Raw genomic sequence first — 22,588 nt, 5'->3', positions numbered from 1 at the left:
TTCAAGACCCAAAAAGTAGGACCCTCAGCCCTCAACCCTGCCTGCCCAGCCCATGCCTAAGATGGTGGAGGGAGAAGGTGAAGGGCCAGGGTGACATCCATTGCGGCCCCATTCACTTCTTAACCACACTTGTCCCACTCTCCTCCTCAGAGAGCTGAGGCTGCCCAGCGGGAGGTGGAAAGTCTTCGAGAACAACTTGCCTCTGTCAACAGCTCCATCCGCCTGGCCTGCTGCTCCCCCCAGAATCCCAGTGGGGTAAGGATGGTGGGAGAGCCAGAGGGAAAGGTTGGGAAAGGCCATGTTTGTGGGTATGAATATGTGGGTTGTTTGTGTGCATCTATGCGAAATTGTGCACACGGATGTGTGGGTTTCTGATGCTTACAGTGGGAGTAGCATCTTAATTGCCAAGGTCACTTGCTTCAGCAGTTAAGGGTAAAAATACAGCCCAGCTCTTAACTTTTCAAGCTCAAGCTTCCATATATCCTGATTAACTGGAAGTTCAGTATCTTCCTTTGAAAGTCCCCTCATGCCCAATTGTCCAAAAATGCCAGAAACCTACTCAGATCAAAGAGGGTCGTTCCTATTGCCAAATGTCTGCCCGGCAAGAGGGCAAGGGGGTGGGAAGGTATGATCAATAGAGCAGCAGTGCAGTTTTGGTGGATGTCACCAGGTGTCGCTGTTGACCACTGGTCTCACACTGCTTGGTGAAGGCTTGGGACTACACCCTGCTGGTTCTCTGTATCATTCCAGACCCAGACAAAAATACATACCAAGATCTGATGTTAATGCGCATATTTAGCCATTCGCGCCCAAAACATGAATTTTAACGCCACATGCTACAAAGAGCCAATCTTCTGTCATTAACCCTGAGATCTCTGTATTTTTTTAACTGTATTTTTATTGATTTCAGAGAAGAGAGGAGAGGGAGAGAGATAGGAACATCAGTGATGAGAGAGAATCATTGATCAGCTGCCTCCTGCATGCCCCCCACTAGGGATCGAGACCGCACCCAGGCACATGCCCTTGACCAGGATCGCACCCGGGACCCTTCACTCTGCAGACCTACGCTGTATCCACTGAGACAAACCGGCTAGGGCATGAGGTCTCTGTATTAAGCCTGGTTGGCCGGTGCATCTTTCTCTTTCCCCCTGGTTGGTGTCCCTTTGGGTCCCAGGATCATTTCCTGCCCAAGGATTTTAGTCAGAACCACCCCAACCTATCCTTGTGTCATATTTTAGAAGTCTCCATCTCTCTTCTCTCAGAAAGCCTTGAGTTCCTTATGTAAATTGGTCCGCCTACTTCCAGATCTCTGCAGACAAGGCATTAGATTCATGGTTCCTTACATAATAACAGGTCTACCCCAGGGTAATTTATTGTCTCCACCCATGAACCTGAAGTGACTGGCATAATTTTAACCTTACCTGCCACCCTGATGCACTGGCCTGTGTCTGTTTCTATTTGAATATTGGAATGTGCATCTGTTTGTGACCTTTGGAAAATGATGCATCTTTACTCTTAACTGTGCCTCAGTTTCTTCATCTGTACAAGTAAGATCTACATTATAGGACTGTTAAAAGGATTACATGTAAAATGCCTAAAATGGGACTTGGCTCAATCTATGCTCAGTAAATATTTGATGCTACTGTTATTATTATTAATACTAGGGGCCCGGTGCACGAAATTCGTGCACTGGGTGTGTGTGTGGGGGGGGGGGGTGTTCCTCAGCCCAGCCTGCCCCCTCTCACATACTGGGAGCCCTCAGGCGTTGACCCCCATCACCCTCCAATCGCAGGATCGGCCCCTTGCCCAGGCCTGACGCCTCCGCCAGAGGTGTCAGGCTTGGACAGGGGACCCCCATCTCCCCCCGATCACTGGCTCTGACCCCCGCCCAGGCCTGAGGCCTCTGGCCCAGGAATCATGCCTGGGCAGGGGACCCCCATCTCCCTCTGATTGCTTGCTCCACCCCCCGCCCAAGCCTGACGCCTCTGACCCAGGCTTCAGGCCTGGGCAAGGGGACCATCATATCCCTCCAATCCCCAGCTCCGCCCCCGACCCAGGCCTGATGCCTCTGGCCGAGGCATCAGGCCTGGGCAGGGGACCCCCAGCCCCCCGCCCAGGCCTGATGCCTCGGCCAGAGGAGTTGACCCTCATCACCCTCCGATGACCAATCACTGGATCGGCCCCTTGACCAGGCCTGAGGCCTCCGGCAGAGGTGTCAGGCCTGGGCAGGGGACCCCCAGCTCCCCGCGGTTGCAGGCTCCACCCCTTCCCAGGCCTAACGCCTCTGGCCTAGGCGTCCGGCCCGGGCAGTGGGGACCCACAGCTGCAGCAGCCCCGCGATCGTGGGCTTCGCTTTAGGCCCAGGCAAGGGACCCCTAGCTCCTGGGACTGCCAGCTTCAACCATGCCCAGCTCCCATCGCTGGCTCCACCCCTACTTCCTGCTATCACTGGCCAGGGCGGAAAAGGCACCTGATTCTCTGATCATGGCTGGGGGGCAGGGCAAACCGCCTTTGCCCTGCCCCCCAGCTCTTAGCTCCCCCCTGGGTTTCCGATCACTGTCAGTGGCAGGGGGCTTCTTCCTGCTTTCCCTTTCGCCTCCCTGCATTGTGCCTACATATGCAAATTAACCGCCATCTTGTTGGCAGTTAACTGCCAATCTTAGTTGGCAGTTAATTTGCATATAGCCCTGATTAGCCAATGAAAAGGGTATCGTCGTACGCCAATTACCATTTTTCTCTTTTATTAGTGTAGATGGTTTTGGTGTGTCTGGGTTTTTGCCCACAAGGACAATGATCTTTTTGAGCATATACATGTCTGTGTGTGTCTGGTGATGTCCACATGAGTGTGTCTCCTTGACACCTGTGTATTTCTCTGTGTGTGTCAGTGTGTGTTGTGGCTATCAGTGTGTCCACCGGTGTCTATGTCCCAGGAGGCAGTGTGTGTGTTTCACTGTGTCTGGATGTCTGCTCATGAGGATGTCTAAGAGATAATTTGCTGATGGTTCTTAATTAACCCCGGTGGAACCCAGCAAATGCCTGTGCTAATCAGCCACTGGGATCTTGGCTAGTTTGGGGGTGAGCTTTTCTGAGCAGAACAGTGGCACTCAATGCTAATTAATTTAATGTGTTAATGGCATCCGCTTCCTGTTTTAATTGTCACTTATCTCCATGGAAGAATACCCAGGGTTGGCAGTGATGGGTTTTTGTTTTGTGTTGATTTGTTTTTGTAAAGCTTCTTAGATTCATTTGTAACTGAACTCAAAATCAGCCTGACTTCAGTTTCCCTCAAACAGCAACCTCTTTGTCTTCATCCAGGACAAAGGGACCATTTCCTAAAACCTAGAGAAGCAGTGGGACTTGGGGCTGGTGGCAAATTAGGAAAAGGAAGGAACCACCCCTAATGTGACCTGTGGCTACAAGGTCTCACTTCTAACCCATGGGTCTCTTACTGCCTGGAATGGAGACATCCTGCACCCATTTTAGAAACCCAAACCTTTGTCTATGCTGTTCCCTCTGCTGGGAACACCCTATCCCCACACTTCCTCACCCTGACCCTGGTCCTGATCCTGACCCTGACATTCTAACCCTGACACTCTAACCCTGACCCCAACCCCAACCCTAATCCTTAACTCTAACCCCAGTTCCTAGCCCTAGCTGTCACCCCTGATCCTGACCCTATTAACCTTTTGCTGAGTCATAATAGCTAGTTTGGCTGAGTCATGCTGTTTTTACATGTTGGGAGTTTTTTTGCTCAGTCATGCTGGTGGATTGTTGCCAAGCCATGCTGGCGGTATTTGTGGAGTTGTGCTGGAGATTTTTGCTGAGTTATGGTACTGGATTTTTTTTACTGAGTCATGCTAGTGAATTTTTGCTGAGTCATGCTAGCAGGTATTTGTTGGGTCATGGTTTTCCTTTTTGCTGAGCCATGCTTGTTATTTTTGCTGAATCATGGTATTGACTCTACTGAGTCATGATTTTGATTTTTTGCTGAATCATGGTTTTAGCAAATGTTTTATTTAAGTATCCTATATAATAAAACCCTAATATGCAAATCGACCAAATGGCAGAACAACTGGTCACTATGATGTGCATTGACCACCAGGGGGCAGACGCTCAACGTAGGAGCTGCCCCCTGGTGGTCAGTGTGCTCAGCCAGAAGCCGAGCTCATGGCTGGCAAGCACAGCAGCACTGGTGGGAGCCTCTCCTGCCTCCGCTGCAGGTGGGCAGTAAGGAGCGAGGGGTCCCGGACTGTGAGAGCCCCGGACTGCGAGAGGGATGTCTGACTCCCGGCAGGCGGACATTCCTCAAGGGGTCCTGGACTGCGTGAGGGCACAGGCTGAGGGAACTACTCCTTCCCCTTCCAGAGCACAAATTTTGTGCACTAGGTCTCTAGTAATATACATAAGGGAAAATGTGCATATCATAAGTGTACAGCACATTGAATTTTTCAGAATGAACACACCCCATAACCAGCATCTAGATCAAGAAGAACATTCCCAGCCCCCCAGAAATTGTGTTTGTTTCTGATCTTAATTGAATAACACATACACCTTGGTGTCTGGTTTCTTCACTCCATATTATATCAGAGAGGGTTGTTGGAGTAGTTGTAGATTATTCTTTTTCATTCCTGTATAGTATTCCATTGTGGAATATTCCGTAGTCTATCCACATTCTCTTGTTGGTAGGCTTTTGGAGGGTTTCCAGTTCAGGGCTATTACCGAGAGGGCTGCTGTAAACATGTGTCCTGGTGTTCGTGTCTGGTGCAGAGGGGCCTGCGTTTCTCCTGCATATATGCCAATGAGTGGAAGCACATATGTTCCCCTTCAGTGGATGCTGCCAAGCAATCTTCCAAATCTCTAACGTGTTCTTGAACTTCATCACGGTTTAGACACATCTTCCTCCAGAAAACCTTTCCTGCTCACTTCCCCTCCCACCTGTTTAGTTTCAAGAATAGAGGGAAAGGCATCCAGGCTGGTAGGTCCAGCCTGGACAAGGCTCGGAGACGGAAAGAGAAAAGCCATAGGCCTGTCAAATGGGCTGACTGCTCTGGGGGCTCAGCACTAAGACCATACCACAGATGGATCTCCCATTTTGTTTGGGACTCGGCTGGGGAGGCCAGCCCTGCAGCCCCTCAAAAACCCCCTTTGTCCACAGGATAAGGTGAACTTCACACTGTGCTCGGGCCCGCGGCTCGAGGCTGCCCTGGCCTCCAAGGATCGGGAGATCCTGCGGCTGCTGAAGGATGTGCAGCACCTCCAGAACTCTCTGCAGGAGCTGGAGGAAGCCTCCGCCAACCAGATTGCCGACCTGGAACGGCAGCTCACAGCCAAGTCCGAGGCCATCGAGGTAGGTCTTTGGGGAGCAGGTGGGCAGATGGGAGATGGGTGGGACATTCCCAGACAGGACAGCCCAGCCTCATTGTCTTTGTTTGCTCCTCTAGAAGCTGGAAGAGAAGCTCCAGGCACAGTCTGACTATGAAGAAATTAAAACAGAGCTGAGGTACTGTGTAGTGGGGCTCCATAGACCCCAGTCCTCTTCCCTGGCTGGGCCACCTGAGCAGATGGCCAGGGCCCTTGTCAGAATCCGTTACCTTCCTCCCTCCCACCACACTCCACTTTGTGAGGCCCTTGTCTCCTCTCCACTGGCACTTTTGGTGTCGTGCACAGTCCTTTGCCATTAAGAGCTGCCTGTCAGAGAACATGCAAGGCAGCCGTGTTGGTGGTGGTGTGCCTGGGGGGAGACGGGGATGATGCATTGATCAGATAAGCTCAAGTGGGCCGGTGTGAGAGTCGGTTAGCACAGCACCCCTCCTGGTAACATTGGAACCAGTTCACAAGCCCCCTACTTAAAGCCTTGTTACCATAAGGCCAGCGTTGCACGGGTCCAGGGGGGTAAGGGCAGTTGTTCTGTCAGCGAAGATAAGCCAGTGGAAGTGCCTCTCCCAAGGCCTCTCCCCAAGCCAGGGAAGCACGGCTGCTTCACACTCTTCACTTTCTCCGGCAGCATCCTGAAAGCCATGAAGCTGGCCTCCAGCACCTGCAGCCTCCCCCAGGTGAGTGTCCCCGCCACTCTTCCCATGGGACAGGCTGCCCGTGAGAGCCTTCCACCAACCACGCCTTCCCAGCCCGGCCTCTTATCTCCTCAGAGCCTGGCCAAGCCCGAGGACTCGCTGCTCATGGCCAAGGAGGCGTTCTTCCCTGCTCAGAAGTTTCTGCTGGAAAAGCCAGGTCTCTTGGCCAGCCCTGGTAGGAGAAGGGATGTTCTCGGGGCTAAGGGACAGGGTTGGGGCTGTGATGGGTCCCTGGCCTTCTCCATGCCCACAGACCACTGCCTTCCACTGAGGCAGGAGAGTGATGGAGAAAAGGGGTGCAGGGTGATTGAGCACCTGCTGTGTGCCTGGCACTGAGCTGGGCACCGTCCATGTCTAAGCCAGTTGGCAGCTGTCCCACAGGATGTCCACACACATTCACACACATACTCAAGGACATACAGCTCACTCAAGCCTCCTAAGGTCACCAGAGGCTCCACGCAGCCCCGAGCCTTCATGAGCAGTAGGATGAGGTCACGGGACAAGGCGGGCATTCACATTGCACCCCCCAGCAGGCATTGCCCTCAGCAGGCATTGCCCTCTCCCAAATCACCTGCTCAGCCACTTGCCCCTTCTCCTACACAGCGACTCCAGGACCTTTAAACAGTGCGGCCCAGCCAAAACTCTGTGCCTCCATTTCCTAACCTAAAAAATGGGGGCAGTGACGGGGCCTACTTCATGGGTGAGGTGGGTGCCTGGGAAGTAGGTACTCCTGCAGGATGGGATTAATCCAAACTCCCCACCGCAGGGGCGGTGCTGGGCCTATAACAAGTGCTCAGTTAATGTTCTTCATGGCAGGAGGGAGGGCTCCCCAGAGCAGGCAGTTGGACCAGGCCTTGAAGGATGGGGATTTGAGAATGGGGGAGAGGTTGCTGGCAGAAAGAGCAGTGTCAACACTGGATGCCTATAGCACTTCTCTCCTTCCCTCTTCTACCCCATCCCCTCTTCTCCCCACTTCCTCTCTCCCCTGCCTCTGAATTTCTGTCTCTATGTATGTTTCTCTCTGTCTTTGTCTCCTTCTTTCTCTGTCCATCTGTCTTTCACTCTGTCTCTGCCTGTCTCCCTCTGTGTCTGTCTGTCTCTCATATGCATGATTTCTCTCATGTAATTTCTCTCTGTCTCTCTTTTTTCTATCTCTCTTGTGTCTCTTTCTCTGTGTATGTCTCTCATTATTTCTCTCCCTGTCTTACTCTCTTGTCTGTCTCTCCTCTTTCCTTCTGTCTGTCTCTCTCTAGAGGAGGACCCTTCGGAGGATGACTCCATCAAGGACTCTCTGGGCACAGAGCAGCCCTACCCATCTCCTTCACAGCTCCCACCACCGCCACCACCAGGGCCGGAAGACCCCCTGTCCCCAGGCCCCGGGCAGCCCCTGCTGGGCCCTAGCCTGGGCCCTGATGGCCCTCGAACTTTCTCACTGTCCCCTTTCCCCAGCCTGGCCTCAGGGGAGAGACTGGCAGGGGACGTGCTGCTGTCTAAGCACATGATGCCCCCGGCCGCCTTCAAGGGAGAGGCAGGCAGCCTGCTGGTGTTTCCCCCCACCTTCTACAGCGCCAAGCCCCCCACGGCCCCTGCCACCCCAGCCCCTGGCCCTGAGCCGCCTGGGGGCCTGGAGCCGGCTGATGGTGGCGGGGCCAGCACGGCTGGGGCAGGTGCCGGAGCAGAGGAGGAGCAGCTGGACACGGCGGAGATTGCGTTCCAAGTGAAGGAGCAGCTGCTCAAGCACAACATTGGGCAGCGGGTGTTCGGCCACTACGTGCTGGGGCTGTCACAAGGCTCGGTCAGTGAGATCCTGGCCCGGCCCAAGCCCTGGCGCAAGCTCACGGTGAAGGGCAAGGAGCCTTTCATTAAGATGAAGCAGTTCCTGTCGGACGAGCAGAATGTGCTGGCTCTAAGGACCATCCAGGTGCGGCAGCGAGGTGAGTGCTGGCCGCAGGGTCTGAGAACACGGGTTCTGGATTCAGAGCCAGGCTCAGCCGCCTCCAGCTGTGTGACCTGTAGCAAGTGACTTTCCCTTTCTGTGCCTTACTGTCCTCCTCTGTAAAATAAGGAAATGCATCCTCTCTCCCTCCTTCCTGAGGCCTGTGCCCAACTGGCCCTCTCCCCAACTGGCCCTCATGGGACAGTTCAATAATGGTGCGAAAGGCTGGGTCTCAGGGGCTGTTCTGACAGCTACTTCCTAAGCACCTTGAAGCCTCAGTTTACTCATCCATTACATGGCCTGGGTGATCACTAACCTTGCCAGGCTTAACTTTAGGCTACTCCATCAGAAGGGCCCAAGCTCTGACCTCACAAACACCTGAGTTTGAGTCTCAGCTCTGCCCTTCACCCATGGGGTGGCCTCAGGCAGCTCACTTGCTTTCTGTGCCTCAGCTTCCCATCCACTAGCCTTCACGGGGTGAAATGAGTATAAAGCACATAGTAACTGCGTGAGAACTTTTAGCTGTGGTGGTGGCTGATCATTGTTGTTTTGCTATTATTATTTCAAGTCACTTGAAGGTCCACAGTGTGTCACGTAGACTAGCTCAGCAGTGGTCCTACTGCACATACTCATGGTCTGGCCTGTGCTCTCCTGGCCTTTGCCCTGGCCCTGGGAGGAGGGGCCCAGCCATTCACCTTTCCCAGCTCCAGGGACTGACCCCCAACATGCAGGTCCCCATGACAAATGCCTCCTTGCCTCTCCCAGGCAGTATCACCCCAAGAATCCGCACACCAGAGACAGGCTCTGACGACGCCATCAAGAGCATCCTGGAGCAGGCCAAGAAGGAGATCGAGTCACAGAAAGGGGGTGAGTGTGGCAGGCAAAGGCCTGAGCCTCCGGGGGCTGCTCTGAGCAGCAGGCAGAGTCTTGGCCCCCTCATCCCTGCCATCCGTCCAGAGGGGATTCCAAACAGGTCAGAACCCCTTTGCCTCTTTCAGTCTGCAGCCAGGCAACGTCTAGGCCTGGAAAGTGCCGAATCCATGCTATCCAATATGGAGCCACTAGGCACACACATCTATATTCATTAAAATTAAAATTAAATAAAATTACAACTTCTTGAGTCACACTGGCCCCATTGCATAGGTGACTAGTGGCAGCCATATGGGACAGCACAACTCGGAATGTCTCCTTCATCACACAGTTCTGAGCTGTCAAACACACTGAGGCCTGAGCCTCACCCCAACTGTTAGTCTCACCCTTGCACCTGTACCTTCTATATCCGATGGAGACACTTGTCTGGCTTCCTCCTGCTTCTGTGACCACGCCATCCACACCTTCCCATGGGGCACCAGACTCATCTCCTCGTGCTGCTGTTAGCCACAAACTCAGTGGCCAAAAACAATACAAATTTATTATCTCATGGGTGGGGTGGGTGGGGCAGAAGATTAGCCTCCCTGAGCTAGTCAATGAGTCGGCAGGGATACGTTCCTTCCGGAGGCTTTAGTGGAGAATCTGTTCCCTCGCCTTTCAAGCTTCTTGAGGCTGGCAACTTCCTTGCCTCATGGCCCCTTCCTCCACGGTCAAGTCCAGCACGTAGGCATCCTTGGGATCATGTAGGGCCCACCCAGGTAATTCAGGATAATCTCCCAGTATCATGATCCTTAACTTTCATCACATCTGTAAAGTCCCCTTTACATATTCACCAGCCCCAGGGAAGGGCCATGGATATGCTGGGGGGCCACCTCTCAAGAGCTTCAGAGCTACAAGCCAACTGCTGGACATGTCCACCAGGATCCCCACTGGCATCTCAAACTCAGCATGTCTGAAACGGAACTCACTGTCTTCCCCTACCCCTCACTCCCTCTTCAAAGTCACCCACTCAGGGCTGGGAACCTGTCTCAGTGGTAGAAACCCAGGGTGAGGTGAGGGACTATCCTCACCCCTGGCAGCCAGTCAGCCACCCCATCCACGGTGTAGCTCACCCTCTTAAGTGTTTTCTTCAAGCTTGTCCATCCCCCACCCCAGTTGCCCCCAGCCTAGTGAGCCACCGTCATCACTTTCTGGGACTGCTGCTGTAGTCACTTCACTGGTCTTGCCAATGACATTCTAGGCCGCACTCCACCCAGATAGCAGAGGGATCTTTCTAGAGCACACGTGGTCATGATGTTACTACTCAAAATCCTTCCATGGCTCCCCATTGCCCTCAGGATAAAATCCCAACTCCTCAACAAGGCCTGTAGTCATCAGACTCCTCCCGATCCCTCCACACCTCTCACATGAATTATTTATAATCACGCTCATTCTCATCCCCGTAGTTCTCATCCCAGACACCTTTCACCGGCCAACTTCTCATACTTTATGACTTTACTCAGAAGTCAACTCCTCCAGGAAGCCTCCCACCACTGCACAGATGCATGTATACTGCTCTTCCTTGGATCCCCCAAATTATATATATATGCTTGGTGCAATGGAGCCAGATTTGTCTTGCTGCAAATTCTGCCCCTGCTGTTTATTAGCTGTGTGACCCTGGGCAAGTTTACTTAGCCTCTCTGTGCCTGCATTTTCTCATTTTTAAAATGAGGGTAGTGTTAATACTCCTTAAGGTTGTGTGAGGATCAAATTAGATCAATCCTGGCAAGCACTCAACCTAGGACTTGGCATGTAGAAGGTGCCTCTGAAAGGTTAGCCATTGTTACCGTTAATATTGTCATTATGTCTCTATTGTTGTCTTTGCTTATGACTCTGCTAATGTGGCTGTCCCTCCCACTGGTCTGGGGCTTCTTGCAGCTAGGAACACAGTTGCTTCCGTGCAGCAAGCACCCGGTTATAAGACAGTTGCTGACTTAGAACAGGTTTCAGCACTCCCACTCTCTTTCAGTGTCTTCTGCCCTCTGGTGGTGACTCAGAGTAAGTGACCTGATTTCCAAGCTTCTGCTTGCTGCTGGGAGCCATGAGTTTCCCAAGGGTCCTCTCCTTGGCCTGGTCCCTGAGAGGGAGTGGAAGGAGGTTTACCCTGCGAGGAACCTACAATGCCCCACCCAGATTGGGCACAAAGATTTATATACAAGCTTTTCTTTTATCATTGTCACAACAATGACAAACTAGAAACACCTAAGTATCCAGCAGTTGGGGAACAGGGAAGTCTCTATGGCTCTACCTATGTATGAATGGAAAGTATACAATGTGTGGCCTTTTGTGTCTGGCAGCTTTTAACTCAGCATGTTTTTGAGGTTTATCCATGTTGTAGCAAGTATCTCTGCTTCATTCCTTTTTATGGCTGAATAATATTCCATTGCTGTATTACCTTTTAATCAAAAAAGCAACATAAATTATTTTTAATGGGACTGTGGGATCCACTGGGGTGGAGACTGGACAACAAGATAATAGAGAAGGGGCAGTGTTGATCTGGCTTGGTCCAGGGGTGGGGAGACCCAGAGCAGGAAAAACCACTTAGAGGGCTGAGGAAGCACTGTTCTATTGTTCCTTTTGTTTACTATTTATTAAAAAGATTTTTTACCAAATAATATATTATTTATTTTGCTTGTTTTGCAGCTTTATAGAAAGTGAATTATAATGTGTATCACCTTCTGGGACTTGCTGTTTTTGCTCAAAATTATGTTAAGATTCATGTGTGGTTTTGCACAGTGACTTCCTTTTTCATTGCTGTATAGTATTCTGTTGTGTGGCCATGCCACTATTATCCATCCTCTCCTCCATGAGTATTTGGGTTCATGCCATTATTTTCCAGTTAGAACAAATGAAGCAGCTTCTTTTATGTGCTATAGTATTTTTCTTGTCTTTGAACATTTGTGTAGATGGATCATAGCATATGTAAAAGACAAGTCTTTTTTTATATCACATTATCCACATAAATACTTTCTTCATATGTGCTAAAATCTCACTGTCTACCTGATTTTTAATGGCTGCCCAATAGTCTACCAAACAGTTGGACCATAATTTACTTCATCAATCCCCAAATGGTGGACACAGAAATTACCTCCAACATTTTGCTGGTATAAATACCAATGCTGTAACCATCTTTGTTGCCCTTTGTGCCATGTCCTGACGACTGGCCTCTGGCCACCCTGTCATCCACCCACAGGTGAGCCCAAGAACTTGACAGCCCCATTGACCATCACTAATGGCACAGCCTCTGCCAGCACCTCAGAAGATGCCATCAAGAACATTCTGGAACAGGCACGCCGGGAGATGCAAGCACAGCAGCAGGCCCTACTGGAGATGGAGGCAGGACCCCGGGGCCGCTCAGTACCTCCTTCTCCCCCAGAGCGGCCCTCACTGGCAGCTGTGAGCCAGAATGGGGCTCCAACCTACGTCAAGCAGGAGGACAGCAGTGGTAGCAGTGGCAGCGGGGGGACCAGCAGCAGTGCCACACAGACATCCCTCACTGTCCTGTCTCCCGCTGCCTTTGTGCAGAGCATCATCCGGAAGGTCAAGTCAGAGATCGGTGATGCTGGCTACTTTGATCAGCACTGGGCCTCAGACCGCGGCCTGCTCAGCCACCCCTACACCTCTGTCTCACCCTCACTCTCCTCCTCCTCCTCCAGCTACTCTGGCCAACCCAATGGACGGGCCTGGCCCCGTGGGGATGAGGCTCCCACAATCCCTGAGGATGAAGCGGCTGGGGGTGAGGACGAACCCCCAAAGTTGGGCGAGCTCAAGGCCGAGGGGGGCATCTCTGAGTCAGGCAGCAGCGGGCGGCTAGCCTACTACCCAACATACGTGCCCCGCACACTGAAGCCCACCGTGCCGCCCCTGACCCCAGAGCAGTACGAGCTCTACATGTACCGTGAGGTGGACACACTGGAACTGACGCGCCAGGTCAAGGAGAAGCTAGCCAAGAACGGAATCTGCCAGAGGATCTTTGGGGAGAAGGTGAAGACAGGGGCAGGGGAGCAGGTAGGGCAGGAGGCTCAGGGCCATGGGACCCAGGGAAAGAGAACGACCTGATGACACAGCCCCAAGTGCCCATGGTCTGAAAAGAAGCAAGAACAGGACAAAAGCATGATTTGAACCCAGGTTCTTGTGACCCCAAAAGCTCAACCTATATAATAAGAGGCCAATATGCAAATTGACCAAACAGCAGAACGACCGGTCACTATGATGCACACTGACCTCCAGGGGTCAGACACTCAATGCAGGAGCTGCCCCCTGGTGGGCAGTGCACTCCCACAGGAGGAGCGCCGCTCAGCCAGAATCCAGGTTCATGGCTGGTGAGCGTAGCGGTGGAGGTGGGAGCCTCTCTTACCTCTGCGCAGCGCTAAGAATGTCCAACTGCGAGAGGCTGGGCTGTGAGAGACTGCAGACTGGGCTGAGGGACGACCCCCTGCCCAGTGCCAAAATTTCATGCACCGGGCCTCTAGTTCTTCTGTATCTAGCTGTCCCTGGGTTCTGTGGGAAAGGGTCGTGGGAAAGGCTGGCATTCAGTTCTGTGGTTGTTAAAGCAGTAAAACACCTCCACCTGGCTAGGAATAACTATTTAGCTCCCCTCCTGCAGGACCTTCCATCCCTCCATTGGTCCAGCCACTAAAGGGGCCTCCTGATTGGTTGGTGCCCCCGCAGTACCAGTGGTTAAGTCGTTTTTTTAACATCACCTCTGCCCATAGCAGAGGAGCAGGCAAACAAACAAGTCAAGGAGGGAGAAGTGAGTAACCTAAGTGGGAGACACAGGAAGGCTTCCTGGAGGAGGGGGCACTTAAGGGGGTCTTAACAGCTAGGTAGAGTTTTACATGTAGGAAAATTGGAAGGGCACTACAGGTGAGGGTACTACACAGGCACACACCTGGGAAATGAAGAACAAATGAATATAGCCCTGGCCTCTCAGGCAACAGAGTGACCAGTGATCCCTAAGAGTCTTAGGGGAGAGGGAAGGCGATGGCCTGTGTTCCAGGGGCCTGCTGACCCACCCTTTCTGCACCACCGGTCCCCAGGTGCTGGGTCTGTCACAGGGCAGTGTGAGCGACATGCTGTCCCGGCCGAAGCCATGGAGCAAGCTGACGCAGAAGGGGCGGGAGCCCTTCATCCGCATGCAGCTGTGGCTCTCGGACCAGCTTGGGCAGACCATTGGCCAGCAGCCCAGCACCTCACAAGGTGAGTGCCCATGGGGCTCTTTTGAGGGGTGTTACCAGCCCCCCAAACTGTGGAGGGCCCTCACTCTTCCATTCTGTTATGGCACATGCATCTGCTTTACTGCCTCTCTCTCTGGCCCCACTGCCCTGGCCACCATTATTGCTGCCCTGGAAGACTGCAGTGTGTCCCTGCTGGTGTCCCTGCTCCCCTTGCTTCCTTCAATCAGAGGGATGCATCTATCGCTGGTTTTAAACCTCCAGGTGGTGCCCAAGCAAGTGTAGAAAATAGTTTACATGTGAGCCCCACCCTCTGATCCCATTAGAATCGCCGTTTGATGTCTTTTTTTCCCAAGGATCCAGCATGCAGCCTCAGAATCCTTAGCACAGGGCCTTGAGCAGCTGTCATGAGACAGGCAGGTGGAGTTTGGACTTTGCCTCGGTAAGGAAACTGAGGCTCAGAGAGTTGCCTAAAGTCATGGAGCCTAAGAATGGAAAGAAGGGGTAAAGGGGAGACTCCAGCTGAGCCCAGCCCCCTTCCCCCGCCTGCCAGCAATGGATGGATACTTGAAACAGCCTCTTGTTTTCCCAGGCTGGCCCTTCTCCACCAACTTTGTGTTCCTGCTGGTGACAGTCATCAGAGGACATGTCCATGTCAGTTCCAGCATCACACAGATGTCGCCTAGATGTCCAGGATCAGCCAATTTGGGGGCAGGTGGGACCATAGAGTCCTCAAGACCCCAGACAGGGGCTGCCTGCCACATGGGGTTGTGGTGCACTACTCAGAACTTTAAGGCTTTCCTCTGCACCTTCAGGGTAATCAGGGGTCCCAGCCAAAATTTATTCACAAGACGAACCACCACCTCCTGTCTTCCAGAAAATCCTAATCGGTGGGTGAGAGGAAACCTGAGCTCTAGTCCTGATATTGCTACTAGTCACTATGTGACCTGGGGCACATATTTTTTTAATCTCTCTGAGCCTTAGTTTCCTCACCTGTCTCCTAGGCATGTTTTTGGTGACTTGAGATCATGGGCGTAAAACACGTAGCACTACACTGGGCATGTGGTAAGTGCTCAGTAAAAGGAAGTTTTGTTGATTATTGTCCTCATCATTGTTGTTATCTGGTAAGGGAGACATCTAGCACGAGCAAGAAATTATAGTGAAGCCAGTTATTCTAGAGACTGTCTCCATTCGGCTTTGTCTGAAGCTTCTTGTGATCAGATTCAGGCCGCACACTTCCAACAAGAATATCACCGAAGCAATGCTGTGTGCTCGCTTCGCATCATGTCAGGAGGCGCCCGTTGTTGATTTGACCCATGATTGGTGGTGTTTCCTTTGATCACTTGGTTGAGGTGGTATCTGCCAGGTATCTCTTTGTAACTAATAAGTATTTTGTGGGGAGATACTTTGCGACTATGTAAACTTTCATCTGCTAGCTTTCCCATCCAGGACTGTCCCTGCCTGAGATATTCCTGTGGTGGTTACAAAATGGATTGTCGCCAACTCTTGGCTCTAACAAGTAAGACTGTCTAAACTGTGTGTGACTGTGCAGTAACCACCTTCTCCATCTCTCTGGCCCACAGCCAGTCCCACCGAACCCAGGTCCTCACCATCTCCACCCCCTAGCCCCACGGAACCCGAGAAGAGCTCCCAGGAGCCCTTGAGCCTGGTATTGGAGAACAGCAAGGAGAACCAGCAGCCAGAGGGACGCTCCAGCTCCTCACTGAGTGGGAAGATGTGCTCGGGCAGCCAGGCCACAGGGGGCATCCAGGAGATTGTGGCCATGTCCCCCGAGCTGGACACCTACTCCATCACCAAGAGGGTCAAGGAGGTTCTCACAGACAATAACCTAGGTAAGGGGTGGTAGGACTGGGGGATGCTGCCTCCCACCCGGTTAGCTCCCACTCTTCTTGAGTGAGACCACAGGGCACTGGGGTCCAGCCTACCCAGCAGTCCTAGAGCACCCAAGACCCTCTAGGAGGCATCTAACTCTGACCTGGGTTCCTAGAGAATTAAGAGAAGTTGAAAGTAAATAAATAACAACTCCCAAGCCTCCCAATCAGAATCCAGTTTTTATGTATCTTTGATACTTTGCTGAACACACACAAGAATATATGTCACTAGTTTCTTCTTTTCTCTTTTCTATATAGATGCAATTATACAACATACACATACTGCCCTACAGCTTACTTTTTAAAGAATTTTTTTATTTTTTTAGTCCTCACCTGAGGACATGTGTTTTCCCATTGATTTTTTAGAGAGAATGGAAGGGGAGGGGGGGCGGGGAGAGAAACATCGTGAGAAAGACATATTGATTGGTTGCTTCCTTCTCACACCCCAATTGGGGCCAGGGATCGAACCTGCAACAGAGGTACATGCCATTGGCCAGGAGTCAAACCCAAGACCCTTTAGTCCACAGGCTGACACTCTAACCACTGAGCAAACCAGCCAGGACCAGCTTGCTTTTTAAAAATTCACATCGAGCCGAAACCGGTTTGGCTCAGTGGATAGAGCGTCGGCCTGCGGACTGAAGGGTCCCAGGTTCGATTCCGGTCAAGGGCATGTGCCTGGGTTGCGGGCATATCCCCAGTGGGAGATGTGCAGGAGGCAGCTGATCGATGTTTCTCTCTCATCGATGTTTCTAACTCTCTATCTCTCTCCCTTCCTCTCTGTGAGAAATCAATTAAAAAATATATATTTAAATTAAAAAAAAAAAAATTCACATCGTGGACATCCTTCCATGTTAGAATAATTAGGCCGCCTGCATTTTTTTTTTTTCACTGTTGTAAAGTGTTTTAGGCCACGGGTGGCCTACATTTTTACCCACCCGGTGGACATTTTGGTTGTTTCCAATTTCCTGTTGCCTCTGAAACTAGTCCAGATGCATCTTGGTGCCCTTGGGCAAGTACAGCTGGAGGGTAGATCCAGTGGTAGTGTTCGGTCGGAGGATGTGCACATGGAAGTTTTGCTAGAATCTGTCAGATTACTCTAACATATTAATTATACATATGAAGTGTGCAGACAACTTCAGGCATCTCCTAGGAGTGAAGAAAATCTAAAGTGTGAAAGCAGTTTTGTTGGTAGCTGTCTGGTCCGCGCCGTGCCTCCCCTCCCCCCAACTCCGTCTTCTATTTTGCTGAAAGGTCCCCTCTAGATCCACACTGGGTGTAGGTTCCTGCCGTGTCTGAGTTAGTGGAGACATCCTGGGTTCTCCCCTCTGCTTCTCCCATTTCTTATCTCTCCTGAGAGCACCTCTGCCAGGGTGACAGTTGTCCCTGCCCCTGTCCCCAGGGCAGCGGCTATTCGGGGAGAGCATCCTGGGCCTGACGCAGGGCTCCGTGTCCGACCTGCTGTCCCGGCCCAAACCCTGGCACAAGCTCAGCCTGAAGGGGCGGGAGCCCTTTGTGCGAATGCAGCTGTGGCTCAATGACCCCCACAACGTGGAGAAGCTGAGGGACATGAAGAAGCTGGAGAAGAAAGGTGAGCACTGGGTCCTCTGGGTGTGGCCTCAGGTTTTCCCACTGGAACCATATCTGGTAGTAACCCAACTAACCCAGGGCCTCAGTGGTCCAGCCTCAGCCTGGTGCAGGACTGCAAGAAATAGGAATCCCACAGTGTCATTGAAAGCAATGAAAATAATTTAATACTTCTCCCATGAGAATTCCAGTCCCTGTCTCTCTCAGTTTCCTTTCACACACCTGTAGCTACTTCAAAGTCTTTGGGGAACCCCTCTGCATGTTCCCCAAAACACCCCCTCTCTGATCCTCTGTCCTCTGCACCAGCTCCTAACGTATAATATGTAGATAGATCCCCCTGTGCCAATTACTGCAAAACAACACAAGAATTGAACCAGCCAACAAGACTTCTGTGGTGGTCCGGCCAGCATGGCTCAGTGGTTGAGCACCGACCTATCAACCAGGAGGTCAGAGTTCAATTCCTGGTTAGGGCACATGCCCGGTTTGCGGGCTCAATCCCCATTGTGGGGCATGCAGGAGGCAGCCGATCCATGATTCTCTCTCATCATTGATGTTTCTATCTCTCTCTCCCTCTCCTTTCTTCTCTAAAATAAAAAAAAAAAAAATTTTTTTTTTTAAAAAAGACTTCTGGGGTGGAGATGGGAAGTGGGTGGGGCAAGGAGATTGCAGATGCTTATATTGTCCAATATTTTGTTTTATCCCTGAGAAAATGAAAAGTCACTGAGCACTTGCTGTGTATCCACACTCTCTCATGATGTATATAAGGGATCCCTGGAACTTAAATTAAAAAGCTCAGGGTCCAGTTGGGAGATGAGGTACCAGGAGCTAAAAAGTTGTCACCCAAGGCACCCAAGACAGCTCGTGAGGAGAGAGTCCAGGGTCAAGCCAGGCCGTGAGGGACACGTGGGCCAGGGCCACGCCTCAGCTGTTGGCACAAATAGCTTTGTAGCTGAGAACTTGGCCTGCCACTTGCTGGCTGTGTGACCTTTGTAGCAAGTTACTTCCCCTCTCTGTGCCTCATTCTACTTCTTCTGAAATTAAGTTGGTAGCATCTACCTCAGGGCACTGCTGTGAGGATTTAATGAGACCCTAATACCTTACACCCTCCATTCTCACGTGGGCTCCCCACACACACACACATTTTGAGGATTTGAGGTTGAGATGCATTTGCTGCGTTCCCAGCCCCTGCTGCCCCTGGAGGATGGGGGTGGGGGTATTGATGAGCCTTGGGTCAGGCCCCTCTCAGCCCTCCCTCTCTCCCCTGCCCACCCAGCTTACCTGAAGCGCAGGTACGGCCTCATCAGCACCGGTTCAGACAGTGAGTCTCCAACCACCCACTCCGAGTGCCCCAGCCCCTGCCTGCAGCCCCAGGACCTGAGCCTCCTGCAAATCAAGAAGCCCCGAGTGGTGCTGGCGCCCGAGGAGAAGGAGGCCCTGAGGAAGGCCTACCAACTGGAGCCCTACCCCTCCCAGCAGACCATCGAGCTCCTCTCCTTTCAGCTCAACCTCAAGACCAACACCGTCATCAACTGGTTCCACAACTACAGGTGGGATGACTAGGGAGGACCCGCTCGGGGGATAGGCAGGGCCTCTGCAGGACCCTCTTCCCCATCCCAGGGCCTGGAGGGAGCCCAGCATGGATGGCCTCTGGGAGATGAGGAGTCTGTATTGCAGGGGTGTTTAGATTTGTAGATAAACCTGGATGTAAATCCCAGCTTCACCATTTCTAGCTGTGAGACCCTGGGCAAGTCATTTCATCTCCCTGAACCTCAGTCTTCTAACCTGTAAAATGGGGACCATGATGGGATCTACTTCACAGAGTTGTCCTGAGGATTCAATGGGCTAACATCTACACTAATAAAAGAGAAAAATGGTAATTGGCGTACGACGCTACCCTTTTCATTGGCTAATCAGGGTTATATGCAAATTAACTGCCAACTAAGATTGGCAGTTAACTGCCAACAAGATGGCGGTTAATTTGCATATGTAGGCACAATGCAGGGAGGCGAAAGGGAAAGCAGGAAGAAGCCCCCCAGCCATGATCGGAGAATTAGGAGCCTTTGCCGCCCTGGCCAGTGATAGCAGGAAGTAGGGGTGGAGCCAGCGATGGGAGCTGGGCACGGTCGAAGCTGGCAGTCCCAGGAGCTAGGGGTCCCTTGCCTGGGCCTAAAGCGGAGCCCACGATCGCGGGGCTGCTGCAGCTGCGGGTCCCCGCTGCCTGGGCTGGATGCCTCAGCCAGAGGCATTAGGCCTGGGCAGGGGTGGAGCCTGCAACCTCGGGGAGCTGGGGGTCCCCTGCCCAGGCCTGACACCTCTGCCGGAGGCCTCAGGCCTGGTCAAGGGCCGATCCGGTTATTGGTGATCGGAGGGTGATGAGGGTCAACTCCTCTGGCCGAGGCATCAGGCCTGGGCGGGGGGCGGAGCCAGGGATTGGGGGGATATGATGGTCCCCTTGCCCAGGCCTGAAGCCTGGGTCAGAGGCGTCAGGCTTGGGCGGGGGGTGGAGCAAGCGATCAGAGGGAGATGGGGGTCCCCTGCCCAGGCATGATTCCTGGGCCAGAGGCCTCAGGCCTGGGCGGGGGCCAGAGCCAGTGATCGGGGGGAGATAGGGGTCCCCTGTCCAAGCCTGACACCTCTGTCAGAGGCGTCAGGCCTGGGCAAGGGGCCGATCCTGCGATTGGAGGGTGATGGGGGTCAATGCCTGAGGGCTCCCAGTATGTGAGAGGGGGCAGGCTGGGCTGAGGGACACTCCCCCCCCCCCCCACACACACACACACACACACACCCAGTGCACGAATTTCGTGCACCGGGCCCCTAGTATTTACATAAAATACCTGGCACATAGGATGTAGTGGATGTTGATGTTACTATTGTCACTGTCTTCATTACGACTTCCCAGCTTACTCTGTGTCTGCCTGTGTGAGGGATAGGGAATGGGGCACAGGCCTGAGGAACCTAACTTCCCACTGAGCCTCACGTTGGAGCCCTGACTAGGGGTTTTGGCCTCTCCCACTCCCGAGACCAGAGGAAAGCCTTCTGGCATCCTCTGGCTTTCCAGTGGCTGCCTCCTCCCACTCACAAGGCCCCCGTGTTGGAGTCACTGACCTGCAATGGGTTGGGCCTCCTGCGATTTTGTCGGGGTGTTGACCAGATCTGGCAGGTTCGAGGAGACGGCAGAGGGGCTTCATAAGGCTGGTTGAGAGCCCTGTGGAGAGGGCTTAATGGGTTCTAAGGGACCATGTTGTGCTTCCTTGTAGCCTAAGGGATCTGGTACGAGTCTAAGGGACCATGTCTGAGGCGCCCCTGCCAAGCTTCATGACAAGGAAATGTCTCTGGTGTCCATGTGGTACCAGAGAGGAGAGTCCGTCTGCATGTTCTAGGGGCAGAAAGACGGTCTCTTGATCCCCAAGGGATAAGAGGAAGGAGGAGGCTGGAAGGGAGGAACACTTGAAATCTCTATCTACAGCCCAGGCATGGGCATCACACAGACCTGAGTTCAAGGCCCACTTGGCTGTGTGTTCTTGGGCAAGTCACTGAACTTCTCTGAGTCTCATCCCTGTTTTACAGATAATGCTGAATCAGGGATCAAATGAACCACTTGAGGTGTAAACATTGTGAAATACTGCTTATTGTCTGGCTCAGACCCACACCCTGCCAAACATCAAACGAAATAGGTTCTTAAAACTGCACATGCTCCTTCTCTCTCTGGGGGATATAGGGATATCCTCGCCCCTTTTATTCCCCACGGGAGCTGAGCACTCCATTATTATCCAAAATATTCATTCAACAAATATCTGCCAAGTGTATACAGTAAGCCAAGGTCTGGAGAAATGTGATCAAAGCAACATTCAAAATCATGAATCAGATAATTTCTACAACCTAATAAATGCTGTGAAATAGGAAGGAATAGGGGCTGAGGGGAAAGGAATTCTGCCTCCTGGTGAAGACTTTACAGAAGAGGTGGCATTTGAGCTGGGTTTGAAAGGATTAATAGCCGAAACCAGTTTGGCTCAGTGGATAGAGCGTCGGCCTGCGGACTGAAAGGTCCTAGGTTTGATTCCGGTCAAGGGCATGTACCTGAGTTGCGAGCACATCCCCAGTAGGAGATGTGCAGGAGGCAGCTGATCGATGTTTCTAACTCTATATCTCTCTCCCTTCCTCTCTGTAAAAAATCAATAAAATATATTTTAAAAAAAGAAGAAGAAAGGATTAATAGGAATTTGCACCAAAGAGCAAAGAGAATTGCACTCCCCAAAATAACCACTCTCAAAAAGTTGTAGGTATAGAAGAATACATTATTTCATTTGATAAATGTTTATCGAGCACCTACTCTGTACCAGGCACTGAAGAGAACAAGACAAAGTTCTTACTCTTAGCATCTCCTACAGACCACCAGGAAAGGTCACTATTAAACAAGCACTTATATTAATGTATCATTACAAACTGCAGTGAGCTCTGAGAAAGGCAAACAACAGGATGTTCTGAGAAAAAATTACCAGGATGGCCCCAGTTATACATTTGGGAGTTGGGGCTTGCAAAGACTAATTTATACCATAGTATAAATGACTCTTAGCTTCATATTTATATTTGATCTGCAGTTTGGAAGTTCTCATGATGGAGCTGCAGACTTTGAGCCATCCTAAACCTCCCTCAAATCCTACCTCACTGGAAACTACGATGGCTGCCCCTGGTCCCTGCAGCTTTTCCCTTTAGCAGGGACTGAGGGAGATGGCAGAGTCACTGTAAAGTGGACAAGGCCACCTTTGTGCAGGGACTGGGGACTGAGACAGGAAGTGAACCAGATGATCCCTCACAGTCCCTCTTAAGCCCAGGATCCTGGAGTGGGACACCGTCCCCCACCTGGGCAGGGAGCCAGGGAGGCAGGAGAGTGTAGTGAGACTTATAGGTTCAAAGCCCAACTGTTCTACTTTCTGACTCTGATCGTGGCTATCCTTGTGCCTGTCTGAGCCTCATCTCGTTTATTGAAGGGAATGATAATGATAATGGCCCCCTCACAAGGTT

The 22,588-nt window shown here is 52.0% G+C and overlaps 2 protein-coding genes across 2 annotated transcripts in view; one reads left to right on the top strand and one right to left on the bottom strand.

The window, feature by feature from the left end:
- The window catches only part of PHETA1 (PH domain containing endocytic trafficking adaptor 1), a 396,663-nt gene that overhangs the window by 354,649 nt on the left and 19,426 nt on the right, over nucleotides 1-22,588 (bottom strand). The gene's annotated exons all lie outside the window — the stretch shown is intronic.
- The window catches only part of CUX2 (cut like homeobox 2), a 123,542-nt gene that overhangs the window by 98,523 nt on the left and 2,431 nt on the right, over nucleotides 1-22,588 (top strand). Inside the window, exons 10-21 of the mRNA XM_059677106.1 lie at nucleotides 151-255; nucleotides 5,156-5,347; nucleotides 5,442-5,500; nucleotides 6,005-6,053; nucleotides 6,147-6,246; nucleotides 7,325-8,005; nucleotides 8,773-8,874; nucleotides 12,110-12,900; nucleotides 13,956-14,115; nucleotides 15,674-15,943; nucleotides 17,382-17,570; nucleotides 18,840-19,113. Of these exons, the coding sequence (XP_059533089.1) occupies nucleotides 151-255; nucleotides 5,156-5,347; nucleotides 5,442-5,500; nucleotides 6,005-6,053; nucleotides 6,147-6,246; nucleotides 7,325-8,005; nucleotides 8,773-8,874; nucleotides 12,110-12,900; nucleotides 13,956-14,115; nucleotides 15,674-15,943; nucleotides 17,382-17,570; nucleotides 18,840-19,113 (2,972 nt within the window). The remainder of the gene's footprint in view (nucleotides 1-150; nucleotides 256-5,155; nucleotides 5,348-5,441; nucleotides 5,501-6,004; nucleotides 6,054-6,146; nucleotides 6,247-7,324; nucleotides 8,006-8,772; nucleotides 8,875-12,109; nucleotides 12,901-13,955; nucleotides 14,116-15,673; nucleotides 15,944-17,381; nucleotides 17,571-18,839; nucleotides 19,114-22,588) is intronic.

Source organism: Myotis daubentonii, chromosome 19, assembly GCF_963259705.1.
Source record: "Myotis daubentonii chromosome 19, mMyoDau2.1, whole genome shotgun sequence".
Lineage (NCBI taxonomy): Eukaryota > Metazoa > Chordata > Mammalia > Chiroptera > Vespertilionidae > Myotis > Myotis daubentonii.
This window is presented reverse-complemented; position numbering and strand designations above follow the sequence as displayed.